General features: G+C 39.4%; 2 protein-coding genes across 5 annotated transcripts; both read right to left on the reverse strand.

The window, feature by feature from the left end:
* Positions 1 to 2,835: 2,835 nt before the first annotated feature.
* Positions 2,836 to 9,742, reverse strand: LOC124274980. Its single transcript, XM_046710399.1, has 4 exons — positions 9,461 to 9,742; positions 8,844 to 9,056; positions 4,498 to 4,673; positions 2,836 to 4,051 (listed from the first exon to the last, which is right to left on the reverse strand). Exons 2-4 carry the CDS (start codon positions 8,955 to 8,957, stop codon positions 4,012 to 4,014), a joined length of 330 nt encoding a protein of 109 aa, XP_046566355.1. The 5' UTR covers positions 8,958 to 9,056; positions 9,461 to 9,742; the 3' UTR covers positions 2,836 to 4,011.
* A 5,050-nt stretch (positions 9,743 to 14,792) lies between these two features.
* Positions 14,793 to 21,191, reverse strand: LOC124274695 (ceramide phosphoethanolamine synthase-like). Of its 4 annotated transcripts, none has more exons than XM_046710096.1 (5): positions 21,116 to 21,191; positions 17,725 to 18,781; positions 17,041 to 17,160; positions 16,479 to 16,559; positions 14,793 to 15,069 (listed from the first exon to the last, which is right to left on the reverse strand). In XM_046710096.1, the coding sequence occupies exons 2-5, from the start codon at positions 18,475 to 18,477 to the stop codon at positions 15,031 to 15,033; spliced, it is 993 nt and encodes a 330-aa protein (XP_046566052.1). In that variant the 5' UTR covers positions 18,478 to 18,781; positions 21,116 to 21,191; the 3' UTR covers positions 14,793 to 15,030. The 4 variants fall into 4 exon arrangements, with proteins under 4 accessions (XP_046566052.1, XP_046566116.1, XP_046566177.1 ...); XM_046710160.1 differs by having other exon boundaries at positions 17,725 to 18,816; positions 21,116 to 21,158; XM_046710221.1 differs by lacking the exon at positions 21,116 to 21,191 and adding an exon at positions 20,674 to 21,100.
* Between the last annotated feature and the right edge of the window lie 4,486 nt (positions 21,192 to 25,677).

The raw sequence follows: 25,677 nt of genomic DNA on the forward strand, positions 1-25,677 counted from the left end.
AGAGATTTTAGCATCAGTGGTGTGGACAGCCAGTTTTTGCCACACTGGTCAGTATGCATGTAAAATACCTTGAGTCACAAACTCCCCACTATCTATGCTACACCACTTCTTGCCATGATCTGCCCCTCAGGAGATACAACACCTCAACTTCTATTCATCCTTAAACTGAGATTTATTATCATTTTGATCAAATGATGCAATAATGGATCTAAACAGGGAATATTATTAGTCTTAACACATTTGTAAGTGGACCCAAGATTAGTTTTCATTTTGAAGTGTTCTGTCTATCCTGAAATAATGAATGTATTTTGCCTGTTTCTGCAATCTTAGATTGACATTCAATTATTCAGTAATATCTGGTTATGTTTCTGAGACCTCAGTCATAAAATACTGTTACGGTTGTTATGTTTTCCATGTCAATTTGTCCATTTTTGTAAAACGTTAGGTGTATGTTATATGGTCTAGGAATTTATTGTAATGTGAATTATGATTCTGGTGTACCTTTGATGTTGAATACATGTCAAACAGTAGGTAGTGTATCATTCATACCTACCTCTCTCTGTATAAAAACATTTAGTTACATCCCCTTGTGGTATGACCGGGTTAGAATTGATCGTCAGTAACTCATGTGTGTCGTTAGAGGCGACTAACAGGATCCGGTGGTCAGGCTTGCTTACTTGGTTGACACATGTCATCGTATCCCAATTGCGCAGATCAATGCTCATGTTGTTGATCACTGGATTGCCTGGTCCAGGCTTGATTATTTACAGACCGCTGCCATATAGCTGGAATATTGCTGAGTGTGGCGTAGAACTCAACTCACTCACTCACTCTTGTGGTATGATGTGAAGCTATTACTACATATGAAAGTCAATGGTAATGTGAGAAGAGTTTCATGCTTTTTGTCTGTAAGAAGGGTGGTACACAGGTTGAATCCTCACATGGATACACTCGTTGCTCCTAGATAGCTCGTAGCTTGTGATTTTACTATTGGGGTTCTTGAGTTTTCCTTGTCGCTTCAGTCATCTTTTGATATGACCCCAAACTGGTCAGGGCATGGGTGGCTGAGCAGTTTAGAGCACTCTGCTTGATTCTGCCTCTTTTTTTTCAATCCAAGATTTGCTCTGATTTATATGCTTGTTTTGTTTGAATCACACTTATATAGACTTCTCTAAAATGGTAAACATCCAAGGCATGTCAGTTTGGACTTACCTTCTACATGGAGCTGAAATCTTAGATGTGGTTTAGTGTTTCAGAAAACTTATGCAGGGCGGTTGGGTAACCTAGTGGTTAAAGCATTTGCTCGTCACGCTGAAGACCTGGGTTCGATTCCCCACATGGGTACAATGTGTGAATCCCATTTCTGGTCTCCCCTGCCATGATATTTGCTGGAATATTGCTAAGATTGGTGTTAAACCAAACTCACTCAGAAAACTAATGCAGTATCCTTAGATTTGCTTTTAACAAGTTTACTTTCATAATCATCATTATAAAGAGGGTTTAGATCAAATCTCTAACTTTATGAAAAGGATTCATTGAAGGGGGACATTTATCGTTTCATTGGCAGTTGTGCATTTTTACATCTTTATGAAGTTATTTTTTTCATTGACTAGACCCTATGTTCGTATGTATGTGTGATAAGTAAGTTCTCTTGAAGAACTATCATTTTTTACTTTAATAAGTGCATCTTATGTGTTCTTTTATTGTCATGATAGTGTTTTAAAAAGGTTTTTGGAAGTATCAGCAGTGCTATGATCACCGTGGAAAAAGGAACACTGCTTGTCATTGAACAATGTGCCATATAAAGCTTTGATGATATGAAAAGTGGGGGTATTTTTTTATTAATGTTACAGATGAATATGAAAAATAAATATGAATTGAGTATGACATTTTGAAAAATACCATTTAAACATTTTATGTTTATATTAATTATTGCATAGTCTGAGCATTTGATGTATACAGAGTTTATTATTTCTTCTGTTACATTTACAGACGTGTTCATTTTTTTGCATTTGTATTTTCAGTCAGTTTTGAATACATATTTCTTTTTTAACCTCATCTGGGTGCAAGGAATACCTGAAACTTACATTAGAACTTGGTGAATGTGTATGAATTCTATAAATGCTCAGATCATCAGTTTGGTTGTATGTCTCCATGAAGTTGTTACAGACATGTTTTTGTTGACATGTCTTACATGGATCTGTGTTCAGTACCTAAAACACAGTAAACAAGCAATATTTGGAAGGCGAACTATACACTTGGAAAATAATTAAGCACCTCATGGTTTGTATTTCCAAGTTAGACAGCCATGGATGTTTTAAACATATCAAGCTTTAATTTTGACAAATCACATGGACTTTTGTTTGTATTGTGACATACTTTGAATTACTGACAATGAATTTGATTGTAATTGTTCTATGTCAACACTAAATGATATTGAAGAGAAAGTGTTCTTGAACCAACTGTTAATCGGTGATCATTGTCATATGTATTCATTGCAAAAATAACTAAACTCCAAAATTTCAGGACATGTGAAAATGAATATGTTTAGTTTTTTCCAAGTGTATTTTTCATGTCATTCATCAAGGGAACCAATGAAGGGAGGATTTGACATTAATCACACTGTTTATTCTAAAAGGTGAACTTGGTTTTGAAAGCTTCCAAAATATTACCTATATGACAAACAGTAACAAATTGAAATCATTAAAATATTTTAATATATCAAAATATGTTATTGGTTAATTGTGAAAAATTAACAGAAAAATTTAGTTGAAATATTGATAAATTTGTAACAGTAATAAAGAGTCATCAGTTACAAGATACTGAATGGTTTTCTGAGCCTCTGTGCTGATATTGGCAGGGGTAATGCCCTAGTAATACTCTTAGCTGTGTGAGATGTCGGACCCTCACATGTGAGGGTTCCCTGTACTGTCATCTGTTCAAGTAATGACATTTGTTCGTTGCTTTTGAAACACCCATACTACTCAATGTGTTCATACATTTTATGAATTGTAATTAAACTTTGTACAGAATATGATTTGTTTGTCTTCTGTGAAGGTCTGCCTGAGGTTATGTGTTGTTTTTTATTGGTTCCTGAGGTGATGTTCCTGAGTGAGCCCCTTAACAGAGTCTGTGTGGTAAATCAGCACTGTTAGTGTTTGGGGACATCCCTCACTTTTAAGGCCAGACCTTTTTTTTTTAGTAAACTTTGTTTATTACTTTGCCCGCTAAAAGTAAGTGCAAAACAGGGGGGTTCTCATTGGTCCTTTCTTCTTAGCTGTTTAAGGTTGTGATGTGAGTTGTGACAAATAAGGTAGCTCTTGAGGACCAGCTATTGGCTGTGATGTTGCTGGTACTCTTTCTTGTAGGCAATGGGGCCTTATTTACAAAGCAATCTCAGCTCTTGAAGAATGACCTAGACATGAGATAGTCAGAAATATATTGCTCAAATATGTTCAAGAACGCCCATATTTTCATACAATTGTAGTTATTTCTCAGTGTTCAACACTCTTCCAAGATTGTGGGTGTTTTTGACTTATTTTGAGTAGTCTGCAACAGGTAACTGAAACTTTGCTGACTAAAGGTGGCTTAGCACAACAAACATAAGATTGAGATTTTTGTTTACAACCTCAACTTTTAATATATAAAACATTGGAATCAGAAATTCAGATTTATGAGCTAAGATTCAACATCAACTGTTGTGTTTTCATTAAATGTTGAAATAAGAATTTATTTTATTTCATTACACAGAATGTAGCCATTCCAAGGTTACTGAAGTTTCAGGACAATGTTATAAAATATATTAACATTCAGGTTCAGCTAAATGAATCTACAATCTTAAGAATACATAAAATCTGTGACTGGATACAACAAAAACAAGATTGGGTTCAATGGGATATGTCACTTTTTGGCAAGTTTCATAATTATTAAGGCAGGCACTATGTAGATTCAGTACATAACACCACCATTGGAAGAGGGATTCATGGATGTATTGATACGAGTGCTGTATTCTCATGTGCATTTCCGTGTATCAAAGAACAGCACCAGTATCCTGCAAAGAAAACATGGAAACTGTGAGTGACTATAATGTGTAACCCCAAAGCAGTACTAGTTACATCAAGACTTTTAAAAAGTAATGAATGGCCCAGACAGTAGCAAAACACACCATCCAATAGGATGCAACTGGCTTAGTTGCCAGGAGTGGCCAATGGTCCTCTTTTGCTGACAAGCATGGGAAGATTGAAAGTACTGTTAACCTATTTTACAACAGGTCACCTTGTCTAGGGACATTCAGCCCTACAGTTTACCTAGCACTTTCTGCCCAGAGATGCTGCCCTGATACCAATTGATCTAAGAACTTAATTCAAGGGTGCTTTCCCACCATGCTTGCACATTTCCCAGCAGCATACATGTAACCCATTGCCAAGAAGGACACTGTCCTGACCTTCAATTCACCCAGCAATATAGCTCATCTGCAATTCACAAAACATAGCTCACCTATCCTCAGGTATCCTGATCTGAGCTGATATGAACGTGGCGATGTCTGATGCGAGCTGTGGTTTGTTTTCCTGGTTGGCCCGGTTACTGTTATGGTGGAGGTCAATGTTCATCATGGGTGCAGTGGATCCTGCTCTCATCATCAGTGCCTCCAGGTGGAGCTCCATGGTCACATTCTAAACAAACAGTGGGATGTGATTGAAATACTACAGTGAGTTAGTGAGTTTAGTTTTACGCCGCACTCCCCAATATCCCAGCTATATGGTGGCGGTCTGTAAATAATCGAGTCTGGACCAGACAATCCAGTGATCAACAGCATGAGCATCGATCTGCGCAATTGGGAACCGATGACGTGTCAACCTTTTATGGCAAGCACATGGGTTGCTGAAGACCTATTCTACACCGGATCTTCACGGGTCTGAAATACTACAGGCTCAAATATGATATAATTATTGGAAAGGGTGTTTCATGTTTTTTGTTAGCTGTGTAGTTATAGGAGTACATCTCCATGCCAGCTAACTGTTGGCCTGAGTCGCCCACTAGATGGAGGTAATGGGACTTGTAGCAAAGAGTAGTATCCCATGGCTGTCACGATCGGCTTATTGCTGTTTCGAATATTTGGCTAAACCCGGTGTGTTCATGTGTCAGTAACATAACACCTGTCGCTCTGTTAGCACTGACCAAACACCTATGACAATGGATAAATGACCTATTATTCAACAAGAAAGAAAGAAGTCACTGATTGCCTTATCCACTTTCAACAAAGTGACATGGTCTACATATCTGCTCCAGAATCTAATGTTCCAATATGAATGATATATGTTCGCCACTTGATTTCGCGGTAGGTACAACGTGACTTCCGGTAACCATCCTCGCGATCATGGCCATATCATCTGTATAATAATAGGTGTTCCTTTATACCGCACATGTATACATAGACCTAAGTTGCAATGTTTCGGAGACTGGTTTCAACCTTGTGAGGGTTTGATAACGCTAATTTCTTTTGCCAGGTAGTATACGTAATGCAACATAATGTTTTATCTCATCACCTACCCATCCCCAGTTTTTAGAAAAAATATATGAGATGCTCAAACTGTGTTTTAAATACTTGTGTCTACTGTTAAAATAAGCTAAGTGGCGTGTTTAGACAAGTTTATTATCCATTGGATCATTAAGTACCAACTCAGCTGTCATGAGACTGTTGTGCATCAGTAACGTAGGACTTATGTTCTCAAATGACAGTTACTGTTTCAACACTTGGTTGTGTGTGATTAGCATGTTTCTTATTCGTTTCACACACATCCATTGTCAGGCTTAGATTGTCGGGTGTAAAGGAACTGTGCACAAATCACCAAACCATTACCGACCCCTGATAAGATGGACTTGTCTCACATAGACTTCGAAAGGCAGGCAGACAGTCATGCTACCGTATTCGCAGTGATAACGGTAGAGAACAAACTTGGCTTACATGTTGATGAATCGAAAGCCTTTTCTGAAACAGTGCTACTGGGAATTTATGTAACACTTCTACACTGCTGTTCTCTGTAAAGAGGTCTGTACAAGACACAAGAAAAACATTTCGGGCTTAGTTGGGGGCGCTTATAAATATTCCCTTCAGGCTGGTAAAAGTTGGATCTGGTAGCCCTTATTGGAAGGTACTAATTTGGTACCTCTTAAATACGCGCTACTCTCGCATCAGAAAGTGAAATATCAAACTCAACACAATATAACTTGATACCTTTATCAAGTACTACGGTTATAACGAACTCGAATGACCATAGTTCGTTATATGTATTTCGATTAAATATACACCAAGTGGCCGGGACCAAAACATGTCGATATATCCGTCTGTTCGTTATAAACGTAGTTTACTTGAATCACAGACTGCACATCAAATCCCGTGGATAAATGCGTACAGAAACTGTGCCCTTGAAAACACTTGACTTAACAATACGGACGCTGCTAAACGGTCCCATGCTGTGAGATACTCATTAATATGATGCTTCTTATACCCGTGGGGTGGTGGGGTAGCCTAGTGGTTAAAGCGTTCGGTCGTCACGCCGAAGGCCCGGGTTCGATTCCCCACATGGATGCAATGAGAGAAGCCCATTTCTGGAGTCCCCCACCGTGATATTGCTGGAACTTTGCTAAAAGCGGCGTAAAACCATACTCACTCACTCACTCTTATACCCGTATCAAATACATCATCGTCGAATAACAATTCCTAGTTCGTTGCAATTCCACAACGATCAAACAAGGGTGTATACTTTCTTTTGGACGTCAGTTTATTTGACATTTTCATGTGGGGACAAAAATAACAAACGCCACGAGTCTATGTATATGGTACAGGTCGGGAACCTCCTGTATAGCTGATCGTTGTGTGAGCTTGGGTTAGGCTTAATCCCACTGTACAGCATGACACTGATATACTTGCCAATGACATATTGATAACCCGGCGCTCGGCCCAGCACAATAATACAGTTACTGAAATTACCAGTGTAAAGAACGTTGTCGACCGTACTGACTTGCATGAACTGTCAGCTCGACAGCAGTCAATAGTGATATACTGGCAGGGATTACGACTGCCAGAATGCACTCGACCCGAATGAACATGAATGACATTGTACACGAGACTGAATATCCAGTGTTATTGCCTTGCGTGGGATCTTGTTCCTGGATGAGTCTCCTCCGAGTTGCTTTTGATATACCATCACAACTTATAAGACATTTTTCTTTATATCACAATTTGTGTTTATAACAAAAAAAATTCATTCAGTGTGTAAACACATTAACCAATGTCTTTGGAGCAAAAAGAACAGCAGAGATATTACCCACGGATTTAATTTGACCGTGACGTCATTGTAACTGATAATGTCACAGTTGTCTTCAAAGCATAGTGGTGTCATTTCATTTATCCGGCGTGGGATGATATTAGAGATTGTTACACGAGCAAATGTGTCAGACAACTTATATGAGACGAGTGTGAAATTTGGTATCGCGAGAGCGAGGGCAGTACATAATTTTGCACGAGTTTTGTATAAGTCGTATGACACATGTGCTCGAGTGTAATGATTTCTTTATTATCCATTTTATTCATGTACATTTGTGCAGTAAAACACCGTGAGTAAGTGTAATGGCCCTATTCATTGACGTCACGTTCGATTGTTTAATGACGTCACAGACGACGAAATACAGAAATTAGATTTTCAAAGGAAGTTTGAAGAATCAAACACAGACTAGCGATAGTTTTGTTTGAAGTTATCTTCACATGGGTAAGAAGTTTCCAACCTGTTTAATGGCATGATCACAAGACAAACTTTCTTTGTCCATAATCCAAAACAAGTGTCATATTTATACATATTTCAAGACAGTTATCTGATAATTCTGTATGCATATTCAAATCAGAATGCCCCCTGTACATACATATTAAAGGCTCATTCATTGTAGCACTACGTTTAGTAACGGTACCTGACTGAACTGGTTCTGTTACTGACTGACTGAGTTTGGTTTTACGCCGCTTTTAGCAATATTCCAGCAATATCACGACGGGGGGACACCAGAAATGGGCTTCACTCATTGTACCCATGTGGGGATTCGAACCCGGGTCTTCGGCGTGACGAGCCAACGCTATAACCACTAGACTACCCCACCGCCCCACTGGTTATGTTAACACGGGTATACTGATCAGTGATTAACAGTCCACCCACATACCATAACATTTACCTTAGTTGACCCACGTGGTTTGCCATGTGTTCAGTAAGGCATACCCTGATCTAAACTGCATAAGAAAGCGTAATCCTCTTTTTGATAATGTCTAAACATGAAACAAACAAGATATGATAAGTAGATGGTGATATATTTCTCTCTTCTGTTGATGAAAAGAGCTCGTTGTAAAGAGATCACCAGACGAAATTGCAGACTGTACATATATGTAGTCCACGTGACTAACCGCTGGTGTAAATACATATAAGGTTGAATTTACACTCCATATATTAGCATGTAAAACTGTGTTTGCTATCGGTGGTACAGACTGCGAAAGGTTCACATAGAAATGTTTAGCAATTGGTTAACCAGAGTCGCGTCCCTTGGGCTTGCCAGGATCTGATGACCAAAATGATCTTGATAAACCTCAGTTTGTACGCACCATTACCCTCCAGTAGGTTTGCCCAAAGTGATTAAGTTCTGTCTAAGATCACGTCAAATCCTCTCACTTTAAGCCAAAACTCACTCACTCACCCACTATCCATTCACTCACGCACTTGAAATTGAGGGTTGAAGGGGAAGGACTCTCGCCTCTCACTCACTCACCCACTATCCATTCACTCCACGTTTTCCCTCTGGCTTACCTTGGTCTCAATGCCGAAGAGTTTGGCCATATATTCCGTTAACTTGCTGAGGAACTCCTTTTGAATAGACTTGTTATGTACATTTGTTCTCATTACCATGGCAACAGCCGACATATTGTTAGTTGATGTCGAACGCCGGTTTGTGGGGTACAGAAGAGTAAAGTCGACGATTCACACACCGGGCACAACTGACACCGTTGACCTCCCTGACAACTATGCAAACAGAGAAAAATGTTGTCAATGTCAACAACAAAATATGTCGCGGTGATAGATTGATACTGAGATATTTCACAACTGAAATGTCATGATGGTGTTTGATTAGTACACAGACTTCGGTCGGCTGGATTTAAATCCGAAAACAAACATTGCCTCGAGACCCAGCTGATTCGCTTCTCCCGAAATGAGACTTATAATCTCATTTGTATTGAACTAATCCAAACCTCGCTGGAATTTTCGTCGTGCGTGTCTCGTTAAAGAAACCCAAGGAGTTTTGAGTCTTATCAGAATTTGGCAGCGTTAACGGAATTAACGTTCTTCTCTAAATACACTTATATCACAAATTTGAAAGATCTCCACAAATGCTGACCATTGATCTGATAGATCCAAAAATCCCTTACCATGAAGTAACGGTAATTATGTTAACGCTGAATGTAGGCTGTCTCCCGTACAACGGTACACCACTATCAGACTAATCTACTTCTCCGGCGTTCCTCCGCGGACAGGCATAATCCACCTGGGTCTTTAGGTGTGTCACGTGACACGAAGCTCCCCGCACGAAAGTATCGTGTCATGTAGATCACATAGGTAAACTTGGAGTAGCCCGGAAGCCTGCTACCTGAGACGGGCCTCGCACCTGTTTGTTGCAGGGTGCACGTGGGGAGCGTCTCAAAAGTTTAAAGCACTTTCGGGTTCTATTAAAAAATGTCAATCAATGACCACATTACACATTATTCATTTCTTCGTTAGGCATTATTCAATTCTTCGTTAAGCATTATTCAATTCTTCGTTAAGCATTATTCAATTCTTCGTTAGGCATTATTCAATTCTCCGTTAGGCATGATTCATTTCTTCGTTAAGCATTATTCATTCCTTCGTTAAGCATTATTCATTCCTTCGTTAAGCATTACTCAATTCTTCGTTAAGCATTATTCAATTCTTCGTTAGGCATTATTCAATTCTCCGTTAGGCATGATTCATTTCTTCGTTAAGCATTATTCATTCCTTCGTTAAGCATTATTCATTCCTTCATTAAGCATTGTTCAATTCTTCGTTAAGAATTGTTCAATTCTTCTTTAGGCATTATTCATTTCTTCATTAAGCATTATTCCTTCCTTCGTTAAGCATTATTCATTTCTTCATTAAGCATTATTCAATTCTTCGTTAAGCATTATTCAAGTCTTCTTTAGGCATTATTCAATTCTTCGTTAGGCATTATTCAATTATTCTTTAGGCATTATTCAATTCTTCGTTAAGCATTATTCATTTCTTCGTTAGGCATTATTCATTCCTTCATTAAGCATTATTCAATTCTTCGTTAAGCATTATTCAATTCTTCTTTAGGCATTATTCCTTCCTTCGTTAAGCATTATTCATTCTTTCATTAAGCATTATTCAATTCTTCTTTAGGCATTATTCATTTCTTCGTTAAGCATTATTCATTCCTTCGTTAAGCATTATTCATTTCGTTAAGCATTATTCAATTCTTCTTTAGGCATTATTCCTTCCTTCGTTAAGCATTATTCATTCTTTCATTAAGCATTATTCAATTCTTCTTTAGACATTATTCATTTCTTCGTTAAGCATTATTCATTCATCTTTAGGCATTATTCAATTCTTCGTTAGGCATTATTCAATTATTCTTTAGGCATTATTCAATTCTTCGTTAAGCATTATTCATTTCTTCGTTAGGCATTATTCAATTCTTCGTTAGGCATTATTCAATTCTTCTTTAGGCATTATTCCTTCCTTCGTTAAGCATTATTCATTCTTTCATTAAGCATTATTCAATTCTTCTTTAGGCATTATTCATTCCTTCGTTAAGCATTATTCATTTCGTTAAGCATTATTCAATTCTTCTTTAGGCATTATTCCTTCCTTCGTTAAGCATTATTCATTCTTTCATTAAGCATTATTCAATTCTTCTTTGGACATTATTCATTTCTTCGTTAAGCATTATTCATTCCTTCGTTAGGCATTATTCAATTCTTCGTTAAGCATTATTCAATTCTTCTTTAGGCATTAAATTCTCCGTTAGGCATTATTCATTTCTTCGTTAAGCATTATTCATTCCTTCGTTAAGCATTATTCATTTCTTCGTTAAGCATTATTCAATTCTTCGTTAAGCATTATTCATTTTTTCGTTAGGCATTATTCATTTCTTCGTTAAGCATTATTCATTTCTTCGTTAAGCATTATTCAATTCTTCGTCCTTCTCTAAGCTTTATTCAGTAAGAGTTATTCATTTATTCGCCTGTAAAGTGTATTTTACACTTACGTGTTCAACATTTATATCAAACTATATGTTACTTTGTCATTAAGCATCATCAATAATTCGAATGTAAATCGTCGAGAAGGACCCTTGACTATATGAAAATAACCCTTCACATTCACAACAGAGTTATGTCGATTGAAGTAGCGTCTCCGACCCCCCGTTGACTGTAGCTGAACACGAACCATGACTTGTGATTGATCAGTCTCTATATCGGGTAACTCCTCTACCGCGATCTATATGACAACGTTGTCTGTGAACGAGTTGGTAGCACCAATACAAAAAATAAGTGGGTGCTTCAGAGAATTTTGTTTAACGCAACTCTTAATATCGCTATTTCACGGTGTAATGTGATATTGTTTTTGTATATTACTTTTTGATGAATTGATAACGTGCCCTTTAATATATGAATCGTTATGATTAAGTTACTTACGATGGGGAGGTTATATTTCACTCTAATTTTTAACTGCTAAATGCCAATCAAAAATGAGTGAGTGAGTGAGTGAGTGAGAGTCTCATGCCGCTGTGAGCAGTATTTCAGCTCTAGGTGAGCCAGATTGATGTGAACGGAATTCATAAAGCGATGCACTCATGATATCCATCACTGGATTGTCTGGTCCAGATTCGATTATTTACAGACTCGAAGTGTCGCACATATTACCGCCTGACGGGTATGGTATTGACAACCAAATATTTAGAATCCGAGCGAATCTTGGCTTCAACCTCTGATCATACGGAATGTAATGAGTGAGTATGATTTTACTCCGCTTTTAGCAATATTCCAGCAATATCACGGCAGGGGGACACTAGAAATGGGCTTTGCACCCAGACCTTTAGCGTGACAAGCGGACGCTTTAACCATTAGGCTACCCTACCGCCCCCATACGGAATGTAAGGCATAACGAACTGCACTCCTTGAGAGTGAGTGAGTAAAATTCTAACGTCGCACTGGCATTATTTCAGCCATATGGCGACGAGACTAAGTCTACAGATATACCAGGCCATTGGACGACGGAAATCCCGGGGATCAGTATTCTCTGTGCTGGAAGTCGTTTAGATACGATAGGTTTCCCATCCACATGCTCAAAAGCAAATAACACTAAGAATGCGAACATAAAGTTCCTTTTTCTTTACAAATAGTTACAGAATTTGTGTTTGTTTATCAAGCTGAAATATAGCAGGATGAAATTGATACGAACTTGTATAAAACATTGTAGCATTGACAGTCCAGGTACTCTGTAACAGGATCTTGCCTTAAACAGCGCCCCCTGTGTTTAATTCACGGATTATTAACCCCGCAAGGCATTGCTCCATAGACCGATCTCCCCGATATGGAACCTTGCCAGTACTTGCTTCACAACACGGTCTCCACCGTCAGAATAGTCGCTTAACAGGGTCTCAGAGTAACGATTATCCGACCCGTGTCTCAACCCAAAAGTTTGTATAGTTTGTTGTTTAACGCCGCACTCAGGAATATTCAGCTATTTTGCAGCGGTCTGTAAATAATCGAGCTTGGATAAGGCAATCCAGTGATTAACGGCATGAGCATTGATCTACGCAACTGGGATACGATGACATGTGTCAACCAAGTCATCGAGCCTGACCACCCGATCCCGTTAGTCGACTCTTACGACAAGCATGGGTTACTGAAGACCAATTCTAACCCGGACCTTCACGGCTTTCAAACCAAAACACCTACTAACATAGCCGTGTGGTGATGCTACCTAGTGAAACTAGTCCAGGAATATGCGAATACAGTTAATATGTTCAACCATTTTATTCACATGGAATGTAATTATAAAGTTATAGAAAATCATAAATCCAACGAAAGACAAAATCTAAACGTTTTGATACTAGCTACTGGCCGTTTAGATATTAGAGATTCATCCGTGGTTCGTATGTGACCTGTGGATAAAAAATATCGATGTTACGTTGAACAGATCGGAGAGTCAGATTCTCTTTTCATTTCTGAAATATATCTAATAAATCGAAACAGACCAGGATTAGATTTTGAGACTGCAAGCTTGAGCCTCGACTGTTTATCATATGATCGTATCTATGTATCAGCCACTTCTTCTAGCCCAGTCTGTTTAAATATACTCATGCCAATAATGGTTGTCACCCCCCTCCCCACCCCAAACCCAACACACCCTCTCCAATAAAAAATATTAAAGGGGGGTGACAACCATTATTGGCATGAGTATATGACAACCATTATTGGCATGAGTATATGTTCAGCTCATAATAATGGTATAAGCATTTTGACACATCACACATTTGCATGACGTCTTGCAAATATTAAAGGCACTGCACAACATTCATGCACGTATTGCATGACTAGTACATCATTAAATCATCATCAATATTTACTAAGCAGGAAAAGAAACGTCAGTTTGGAATTTTCCTTCGCTGAAACGGATAACTGTAAACTCATTTTATGTTTTGATTGTATATTTTCACAACATCTCCAACTTTACCTGAGCAAAGACATTCATTCCCAAACTCAGAATTGAACCCAGGAAATGGTCTCAAAAATGCAACCTGATCTCGGAGATGGTACGGTGTTCTCCATGTTTTTCATGCAACTCATGCTGCACGTGATGTTCACAAGGACCAGCCCCATAAAATCACCCCCAAACCTGGTTGAAACATTCACATTACAACGTCAGCATGATGCCGCGACTCACGACAGCTAAGAGGAACCAGGCGCCAGGCGCCGTACTGGCAGACCAAGGGCGACCACAAGACAACACGACCGCCATGTTGTGCGACAGCACGTACAGAATCCCTTCGCCAGACAGCACGCCAGACAGTCGGAACACACGGAAGACCAATCAGTACTGATACAGTACGCCGACGTCTTACAGCGGGAACCTCTATTGTCGTAGACCAGCGTTACTCAGACCAATGTGTTATGGAAAGAGACTCATGGGGAGGTGCAAGCATCATGGTATGGGGTGGAATAGGCCTGAACCAGAAAGTGGGTCCTGTGGTGTTCCAGGGAGAAGAGGCGGCTTCACAGCGGTGCGCTACATCGACCAAGCTCTCAGACCCTACGTCATACCACATTTCGCACGTCACCGGAACAACATTTTCCAGCATGATAACGCCCTGGCCCATACTGCCAGAGCTACACGGGACTTCCTACAGCAGAACGGTGTCAACATTATGCAGTGGTCAGCCCTTAGTCGTGCTTTAAACCCAATTGAACATCTTTGGGATGAAATTCAGAGGAGATTGAATAATGAGTGTGGTTCCAGGTGCCAGTGGCCTTCATCATTCGATTGGTGCACTCCATGCATAGAGGCTGTGCTGCAGTTATTACCGCTCGTGGTGATCACACTAGATACTGAAGTCAAGGGTCTGAATGGACTGCAAACGTTCACGTAATGTCTTGGAATTGTGCTGAGTTATTCATTCATGTGATAGGATATTGTACACAAAAATGTTTTTGATCCGCTTATTGTTTCCATTTCTGTAATGATTTGATTACAGTGCCTATCTGATTTTGAATTCGTACTGACGTTCTTTTTGCTGCTGAGTATATAAAATCCACATCAAACATTAGTAATATTTTTAACTCTTTGCAATATTGCGTGGATGTCTCCTGAAAACGCAAGTACATTCTAGTAGAGATGGTGAATGACTTGGAAGAATTTGCAGATCGTGTTGATACTGTCCAGGTGAAGTCTACAAACGTCACGAGGTGAACTCGCCGCTCAGGATAATAGAATTCATCTGAAATCCAGATTTGATATGTATTAATATATCGCAATTCAAACAGTAGCATTTACACCAACAATATTTAGAGTCATATCACTGGATATAGTCTTTTAGCCTATAGTTTAACCAGACAAATCAGTGTAATTTCCTGCTCGGTCACAGGTCCATATCAACTGGATTCAATAAAATGCAGCCAGTCATATAACACTTCCGGCTGCTTCAAATCATTAAAATTTTCTCTCGAACATTCTTCTCAAAACGTTAGGAGAGGTGTAAGACGTTTTGATTCCCTTTTTAAAAAGGAAATGTGAAGCGGTAAACATGCATCATCACAGCCTATGATAAACATGCTTAGCAGAACACGAAACAGTGTAAAATGTACATGTTTCTACTAACTTTCAGGATACCTTCCGATTTTGCATTCGAGCAGATCTCGGTGATCATTGGTCAGTTGAAGATATGACGTCATATATTTTGTGGAAGAATGTCATATGACGTCATCCATTATCCATGACGTCACTAATATATGGCACAGTGTAAAGTTTCTGTCGCGTCAACATTTAGGGGATAACTGTACTGTGTTTGACGAATTGGGGACGTATACCGGTGGTTATATAGCCGCAAATTTAGTTATATCGGCGACGCGCAAGCGGAGCCGATATAGCGGTATCGCCAAACTATATACGTCTTTGGTCAAACACAGTACAGTTATCCCCATTCTAATTCAACTCGTTTTAAGCTGTTTTTTCGTGAAAGGAATTCATTATTTAAACCAGGTCAAAGTTCCCCTAGGTCAAAGGTTAATCATATCACTCCTTGAACTTACACCAACTACGGGCCATTATCAGTTCTGTTGTCAAATGACGTCACAGTAGGTGACGTCACGCTCCATAATGACGTCATAAATCTTTTTTCATGATCTAACAGTGTTGGGTCAACAGCCTGTTGCGAGTAAGTTGTTTGAACTTAAAATTAAATTTATGATACTGTTTTGTCTTTTTTAACACAAATTCCACCCATTTTAGCTGGAAAGGGGAGTTAATTGACCTATGGCTTCTGCAAATGACAATGTCCTGCAAAGCAGCGGTACCCCAATAGTGTAGGGATACATTCAAAGGTTTTGGTGAATCGGTTTTCAAATTGCGACCGTATATGCTGATTATACGGTCGGAAATTTATAGCACTGACCAATCAGAACTCGTGCTACATACTAAGTTGAATTAGAATTCTCCTTATGCTTTGCTCCAAACTCATTAAAATGACAATGGACATTAATATACTTAAACATCTTGAAATTATCGAATACCCGTTCCTCGACAATGCATGTTTTAAGTCCGCCCACAAAGCGTCGCTGCTGACACGATGTATTTGCAGATAATCAGTTCAGAGTTGGATATTTTCTACTTGTTTGATGAGACACTCACATGGACGATGTAGATATAGCACAGGGACATGAGGATTATCACAGTCGGGTAGAAGAAATACAGCGACATGCTCACATAGTCCTGAAAATATAAATGTTACCAGTCACTAAAGAACGTAACGGATATTATATCGAAGAATAAATAAAACAAAACAAAAAACTTCGAAACGCATTCAACCAGATCATCACTCGACACGACAAACGGAGAATCACCGAATGCTGTCAGGTACTTACAACTATCTTACAGTAAATGTACTATTTACGTCTACGGCAGCTGAGCTTCATTAGCACATATTACTAATTGATATACCCAGTGAGTGAGTGAGTAATGGTCTCTTTCAACAGTGTTTCAGTTATATATCTGTAACCCCACGTTATTCGGAACCAACACTACCATGGTGGGGACAAACCAAGAATCACAAACATAGCGAATCTGGAATTCCAATGGTCACAGTATTCTGGTATGGATAAGGGACGCGACACTGCAAGCGATATGCGTTGCGTTTAACGTCAATAGCGCCCGTGTTGTAGTAAATTAAAAAACTTATGTTCAGGAATGTTACCCAGGTTTTGTCCATTGCAATGGCGATGACAAGGTACTGGAACATCTGTTGGGTGAAGAACCGCCACATCCAGAGGAAGAGCCAGGTAGACGAAGCATGGAGAAGAGTCGTTTGTACTGTCTGGTCAAAGGCAAATAGGTTTCTGTTTTTCAGAGTGTAGAATAATCACACCACATATGTCAAAAGATTTAGTACCCCGCGTTGCATTGAATACCGGTTCATATCGGACCATCATGACATTATGACTAATGATCTACGACACAAAAAGATATACAATACAGTGATCCAGTGATCCAGACAATCCAGTGATTGATGCCACGATCATCGATCTACGTACGCATTTTGGAGACATGAAATTAGTTTTGTTTGTTGTATGTTTGCCATATTCAACAATATATTTCAGCTATATGGCGGGGTAGTGTAAATAATCCAATCTGGACCAGACAATCCAGTGACTGATACCGTGAGCACGGATCTACGCAACTGCGATATAATGTCAGGGTGAACCCTATCCCGATGCCGTTGGTCACCTCAAGCGAGTGTTGCTGGAGACCAGCTGTTACTCTAATCTTCGCGGGGATTTACTAATGCTGTTTCTATGCTGTGATATCACTGGAAAGGTGTCCACTGCACTATTAAGCCTAACTGACTCGCATACTCACTTCTGAAACAAGTCAACCCTACCGTTAGCTGAGGATCTGGGAATGGCTTCTCCAGGAACCGCTCGAGATGCATGACAAAATAGGCCAGGAATCCGTATGATAGTACAACCAACAGTGCGTATAAGAAAACGTTAAAAACAATCACCCGATTTGATGGGACCTGTACATTTAAACCTTTTCCAACAGACACCTCATTTGTTCTTCGTCTTCCGTAATGTCTTACAGCATACACGCAAACGCCTACGCATAGGGCGACCCCTCCAAGCATGTCGCATACGCTGTTGAGAGTTGTTCCATATATACCGTGAAGGGAGCTGAATATAGGACGACCAGCCTGGCTACGAAACACGACACCAGCAAAACTAACCAACCATGTTCGGAGCTCGAAGAAAAACGCTCCCATTTGTCGATGACGTAAGTTGTCTGACGACACCATCTTTCCCACGACGATGCTGATGAAGGCGTGAGTGACGCTGATGATGTTGGGGGAGATGAAGGAAAAGACGTTGCTGAAGTTGGTCATGTAGTTGAACACTTCCGTAGATGGCCTGACGATGTAATGGTTTGTCTGGTCCAAGACTAGCAGCCTTATTGTCAGTGGGTGGAAGGGTGAGAATCGACTGGGATCGTCAATGGCTGCTTCTTTAACTAAACTGGTATTGTGGAGCGTGTAATATAAACTCATATCCATTATGATGTAATACATTGCCATTACACAACAGACAGACAGAATCACAGAATTCTCACCACGGAAGCTATGGAAACAAGGGGCCATTTCAAACTTACACCTGCCGTCCGTGACATAAATCTCGCAAAATAATACTTGTTTAATATTTAAGCATACACAATTCAATAAGAGATAGGCATTTCATGAGTCCAACGCCATTGATAGTCAGTCAGGCCCATGCAGCAGTCTTGTTTGATTGTTCATATTTCCTCCTTGGTCATTTGAATGTATCCAGATAATATTTCCCACACCACTGACAATACCAACAAGGCAAGTAAAATCACGAAGCTGTCAATATGTGGTAAACCACTTCTCTACCTGCCATGGCAGATCCAGCTGATTCGACCAAAAACTAAAAAAACAAGGAAAAAACAAGAAAACACATATCTGAAAAGACAGAAAAAAACATGAATATAGCGAGATATACGTGGTATTGACTTCATAAAGTACGGTTTGGTAGCGTTGCACACAATCACAATCGCACCATGGTCTCTAACACCTACACTTGCTAAACAAAGATCTGGGGACATCACAAGGTCAAGGTCAGAACAACCTTTCATCTAACCAATCAGAGCGCCGCTAACCAGATAGGAATGCGATTCTCCGTATGTGTTTTCTTAGCATTTCAACCTCGAAAAGGTTAACAATGAGTATTCTTGTTCGACAGTTAAGGGCTTTTGAGTCCGTCACATTCGTCGTTTATAATTCACTTCAATTGGATAGATATTTGAAACAGTACATGTTTGGTGTAATAAAGTACAATTTTGCCCTGACCTATTATAGTTGAATTCTGATTATAGGCGAATCCAATGTCAGGGGGGTGCCCCCAATCCCGCCTGGGCTCCGCCAATGCGAAAAAGTAACCTGATTAATAAAACATAATTAAAACATGTTTCCTTTTTCTGCTATACTGAGTCTAACAAAACCTAGTAGAAGGTCGCGTCAGCTAACCTTTTGGACTGATCAATCAGAACATAGCTTACCAAATCGCGAAAGTTAACATTCGCACATACCGTTTGATCCTTTACCTCAAAGACTCGAACGATTCCGAATGCTATTTTCCACACGATCGCTTCCGAGTGATACACGTAATGAGTAAACAGTCGCTGAAAATAGCGTTTCTGTCAATAGTCAAGGATGTCATCTTGCGAAAATATAAGCAAATAGTAACCATGTCATTAGAAAACCCATAAGCGTATATACTGCAGGTCAAATATCTGTGTTTTATGCTGATTTTCGTTTGTTGATAGATCAGTGTCAGCGACCAGGGAAAAGAAAATCCAAAAACCGATTTGTAAGTCCCGCCGAACCCTAACAAGTAGTCGTTGTCTGATTGGTTAAATCCGTTCGGCCGTCTAAGTTTGATTGGACGGTCATAGGTCGCTCAAAGGTTAGCTGACGCGACCAAGATAGTGTAGCAGTGTAACGAATAATACTGAGCCACTTAGACCCACTAGACTTTGGATCCGCCTATGGTTAAAGCACGAGGGCGAATGGCGTAGTGACGTCTATTCAGTGTGACGTATTACATAAAGTGTACATTGATCTTTTAGCGAAACATGTAAGATTTGGACTTATTATATAGAGAATACTAGACGGGACATAGTTTAGTATTTTATTTATTACTCACCAAACATTAGCAAAATAATATCGAGCAAAGTAATTCTTTCTTAAGAATTCAACGAGTGTGATGACTCTCAGCTTTCCGATAGTCAGGCAAGGTCTAATACTATTGTGACAGAGGTATGAGCATTGTGACGTCATAACTGTAAACCACTTTGACGTCATACGTACGGCATCACGTGATGTTATTACACAATATGTAATAACATTGTAAAATTATTAAATAGTGATATCTTCAACGGGTGAGTAATAAATTATATTAATTATACTTAATTAGCAATATAACAAAACATTACATCTGAAAGTGTGGCAACTTAAGTATATTAGGTATATCGCGGTGAAGTGTTAATAACACCAGTCACCAAATTTCATATGAAATAAATACTAGCCCACCTCTCAAAATACATGAATACGTGGCCTCAATATTGGTGAATTACGCATAACTTCTCCGATGAATGTTTGCAGAAAACGGAAACGAGATTTTCGGAAAAAAAAAAGTCCGTCTCGTTTCCCAAAGAGTCACTTGTTGCATATGCCAAGTCACGCTTACGTTCATATATAGACTTACATCGTGTCTCCTCTTACCCAACATTAAACTGATTACACTTGTGCCAAACTTACCCACTAGTCGTCTCTTGTGAACAGCACTGGGTACTGGGTATTTATTCTACCCCAATATACCAATTTAGGTCGGGACTTCGGGTCTTAAAATGACGTCACAGAAGAAGCTGATTTCGAGAAGACAAGAAACATTTTAGAAATCGAAAATATGTTCATGGTTTTCCGAGAACGTGAAACAAACCGCGCGAATACAACAGCTTATGTCCGAGCACATCGGACTAACGAGTGAACGCGGGAACCAGGGTCAGGTGAGTTTAGTCCCAGCAGACTGGCGAAACTATCTGGCAAGGGAGGTAACTCTAGTGTACTTGGGTGACCAATGACGATCAATTGTTCAGGAACTAAAACAAACCCTGGTAAGGTTACCCTCAAGCTGAAAGTTGTTGATTCCAGAAATAATCCCTGTTTAGTTAAACTGCATTGTCTGAAGACAAATACTCACGTTATTTGTGAACGCACTCCATCAAATCACTCCCTTATGTGTCTATGGTCCTTCCAAGGACATCTCGGCTTGTTAACTATGTCGAATCTATATTTAGACAGACGGGCGTCACAGTCAAACAGCCCTTTTGTGAGCAGTGATATTTGTGTTTTTACAAAATGAACTGAGTTGCTGCATTTTCAAAAATGTTATTTATAAGTGAATCCTGGTTAGTAAAAATGTTGTGCACAGTTCTGGAATGTCGTATATCCACAGTTAGACGCCAGTGCGTCTAATACTTTCACTCGCTCGGAAAGTCGCCTTGAATAAACTTGAATAAACTTCACTCACACATCGCTCAATGTGGCAATAAACGTTCACTCACATTGCTCAATGTGGCAATAAACTTTCACTCACACATTGCTCAATGTGGCAATAAACTTTAACTCACACATTGCTCAAAGTGGCAATAAACTTTCACTCACATTGCTCAATGTGGCAATAAACTTTCACTCACATTGCTCAATGTGGCAATAAACTTTCACTCACACATTGCTCAATGTGGCAATAAACGATCACTCACATTGCTCAATGTGTCAATAAACGTTCACTCACATTGCTCAATGTGGCAATAAACTTTCACTCACATCGCTCAATGTGGCCATAAACTTTCACCCACATTGCTCAATGTGGCAATAAACGTTCACTCACACATTGCTCAATTTTCACTCTTATCGAATTATTTTTTATTAGTCAGAATTTTGTTGTTTTTATATAACACCCTTGAATTAAGTATACTAACCATTTAATTTGATGAATATTCACGAACAAACATGCGCTCAACAGCGTAAAGCTATGCGCATTGTAGAATTTTAACCACTTTTATTGTTTAATTACAATTCCAGTGTCTTACTTGCATGCGTTCATTTCATTGCATGACAGTATTAGTTATAAAAAAACATTAATTAGAAAAACCCTGGGGAAAAACCCTTAAAATTGGTGATTACATTAAAAATGTATATATTTCGATTATAACCGATAATCGTTCACCACAAGTCCTCCGATAATCGATAGTGGTTTTGGTTTCCGATTCCCAAGACTAGTTTGCGAGAAGTTCGACCGTTCCTCTCTGTTGTACAGCAATATCCGGTGAAAGGTATAATCTGAGGTATTCAGTGGTGTGTATGTGTTGAACAGTGGTTCCGAGTTATATCTAATCAGTTTTTCATATTATTTCGTTTAAGTGGGATATATTTTATTTCCTCCAGTAATGAAGATTTACAACAAAGAGTGAATATGGGTTATGTACATCAAACACAAACATTGGAAGGGAATTGGACGGATAGTTAGAGAGATAGTCACACAGTGCAGGGCAGGTAACCAAATGGATAGACACATAGAGACAGACGGAGACAGATTACGGATAACGATACAAGTATAGGGTTCGGAGATCCATACAGGGAGGGATATTGGAGATACAGACAGATTGGAGTTGAGGGATGACAGAGGTAAAAAAAGGCAGAGAGACAGATGGCAGTGGAGACTCAGTCAGAAATGAGATAAAGATACAAGGGTAGAACTAGGAGAGAGTGACAGAGGAAGAAAGCATGAGATAAGAGACCGATAGGTATAGACAAATGATAAGACAGATTCAGTTTGGTGTTACACCGCTTTTAGCAATATTCCAGCAATATCACGGCGGGGGACACCAGAAATGGGCTTCGCACATTGTACCCATGTGGGGAATCGAACCTGGGTCCGAAAACTGAAATACAAAGGCATATATATTGCGTGGAAATGGATTACAAAAAATGAAAATGATTTTTTTCAGTAATTCATTGTATTTTTATAAGGCAATATATAGTTCTACAGGAAGCCTAGGTAAATGGGCATTTACATTTGAAGAACACACTTATACCAATAAATTTCAAGAATTAAAAGTCATTTTCTTAAAGATCTGTGTGGTTATATTACCGAAGACCGAGACCTGTAATTAAATTTATCCTCAATTCAGACTTAAGCCATTTGGAAGCTGCTTGTATTGGTATTAAAATGTATTACAAAACTCGTAACATGTGTCTCCGAATCACTCAAGAATGTAGCAAAATACACCTGTCTCTACGGTGTAAAACAGTGTCAGTTTTCTTAGCAACAAGTTCACCTGTAGTGCATCATACACTACTGCAAATGGTTATGTTTGTAGTGAGTGAGTGAATGAGTTTGATTTTACGCCGCTTTTAGCTACATTCCAGCAATATCACAGCGGGGAACACTAGAAATGGGCTTCACACATTGTACCCATGTGGGGAATCGAACCCAGGTCTTCAGCGTGACGAGCGGACGCTTTAACCACTAGGCTACCCCGCCGCCCCTATGCTTGTAGGATATGTTTTGGATAAGATAAGTATTCAGCATGCTAATTTCATTTATGATTTGCACTTGATGGTTAGCACTTGTTACATCACCACCGAGTGTGTATGTGTGCTTCTGCGTGTGTGCGTGCATGCGTGTTCACATGTCGTTTATACTGGTTTACCTATACCATATTATTATCTCTATGTACTTATTTACTTGGCTTGCCCTATAATGGCTTGCAAAACATGACGGGGAACACCAATAGCAGTGTGAATACACCATATGTGAAGTACGTGAATACCTGTGTGTTTTAAACTGTGTGTTTTACATTCTCAACATACAAAAGGATCGTAAATGTAATTTGTCGACCCTCTGATCAATGTATAGAAAATTCATTCAGACACAGGAACCATCAGTAAAATGTGGCCGTACTGACCCGTTAAACAGGCAGACATGACCGTGATTTTACGTGCGCATCATATTATGAACCTGGTGAGACCAGAGGAAAGACTAGCTTGAATCAGGAAAGTCATTAACTTTTGGTGAAAACTACTCCTCCAAATCTGATCTATGTTTGTGCAACGTTAATCTATCTGTTTCCCGAATAACACGAAATGATTAATTCAGAACTCACTAAGCATATGTCAAAATTAATGTTCTTCGGTGCCTTCGTATAGAACTCCTGGCTTTGAAGACATTAGCCTCCTTTTCCCGTCGTTTTGCATTTTCCAATGATGAATCTCCTTCCATGCGTTTCCTTGGCAATAAATAAGTAGACTTTGGGAACCGATCACACATGCTGGGGAACGATGTGATGAACTGAACACATTTCTTGTATGTGTCAGTTATCATTTGAATGTTAATAATGAATTAATAAATGAATGGATGAATGAATGATCGATGGATGAATGTTCCATCACAGCCCTATTTGAACAAATTACCGAACGAAAGGAACTTGTTCGAACGAAATGAAGTAGACACGTTTGATGACGTTCAACCGAACAAGGTCTGTTATTCAATGGTGCTGTATTTGATATGGATCATATCATAGTTGTTAGTAGTGTGTCGTGGACTATTCTCAGTAGATAAGGTATGATAACAATTTTCAAGTGTATACTTTCTTTTGCTCGTCAGTGTAGTACGCATGTGAAATATGTCTGTAACTGTGATATATTGTTCTATATGTGTTATATTGTTGGCCTGAATACTTCAGAGGTTTACTTCACTATCTGTAATAAATTACAAAGTACCTCCAGTCCTGCTCTATGAATTTCATCCCGAAATTTTGAACGGCGAATGGAATCTGGACGTCTGTATAGAAAATATATGTTTGATCAACCACCGCAGTGCGTGTTACCACAACAACTTCTTCTCTCGACTATCGGCGAGCCGTGCCTCCTTTTATTACTAAATCATGCTGTGGTCGTCTAAACGTCGTCTCCAACTGCACAGCAGTGTTCTGTTCGGATAATAAATCCCAAATGTATTCTAAACTGTGTCCGGTTTTGACAACAATCCTAAATGTCATAAAACTCTGTTCTGATCTGACAACAATCCCACATGTCATATTAGTGACTTCAGTTCCGAAACACCCCCACCCCCATCCCCACGTCAGACAGGTGTGTTCTGACAAAAATGTCACAAGAGTGTTCTCTGTTCCTTACCCCGCCCCCGATCCTTCACACCCACCCACCTATGTCATACAGGTGTGTTCTGTTCTGACAACAATCCCAAATGTCATAACAGTGTGTTCTGTTCTGACAATTTTCCCATATGTCATAAAAGTGTATTCTGTTCTGTTCAAACAACGTGTAATTACAACAAAGTTACTAAAACCAGAGCATGCACTGAGCCATCTCCTATGCTCCAGTGATTTACAATCGCTTCTGTTTCATCACCCCAATGTGCTAACTGGATGTTGGAATTGATGGCTGTCCAAGATGTTTAACCCTTTGGAGAAAACCCTCGAGGCTCCAGCATTGGTATGGCGGGGACAAACCTGAATACATTATCAGGGAGAACCGGGATTCGAACCCGTTCATAACATTCTGGTCCGCCGAAGTTGCTCCACTCTGGGTTGTGAATTGTGAGACGGGTATAGTGTGTACGACAAGGCCGTTGCTGAAAGCGCCAAGCCCTGCCGCAGATAGGTGGTATGAAACAACATCTCTTTAAAAGGTGGTATGAAACAACATCTCTTTAAAAGACAGGTTATCTGGCGCTTAACA

The sequence above is a fragment of the Haliotis rubra genome, unplaced genomic scaffold (genome assembly GCF_003918875.1).
Source record: "Haliotis rubra isolate DU_JTF1 unplaced genomic scaffold, ASM391887v1 Scf1, whole genome shotgun sequence".
NCBI lineage: Eukaryota > Metazoa > Mollusca > Gastropoda > Lepetellida > Haliotidae > Haliotis > Haliotis rubra.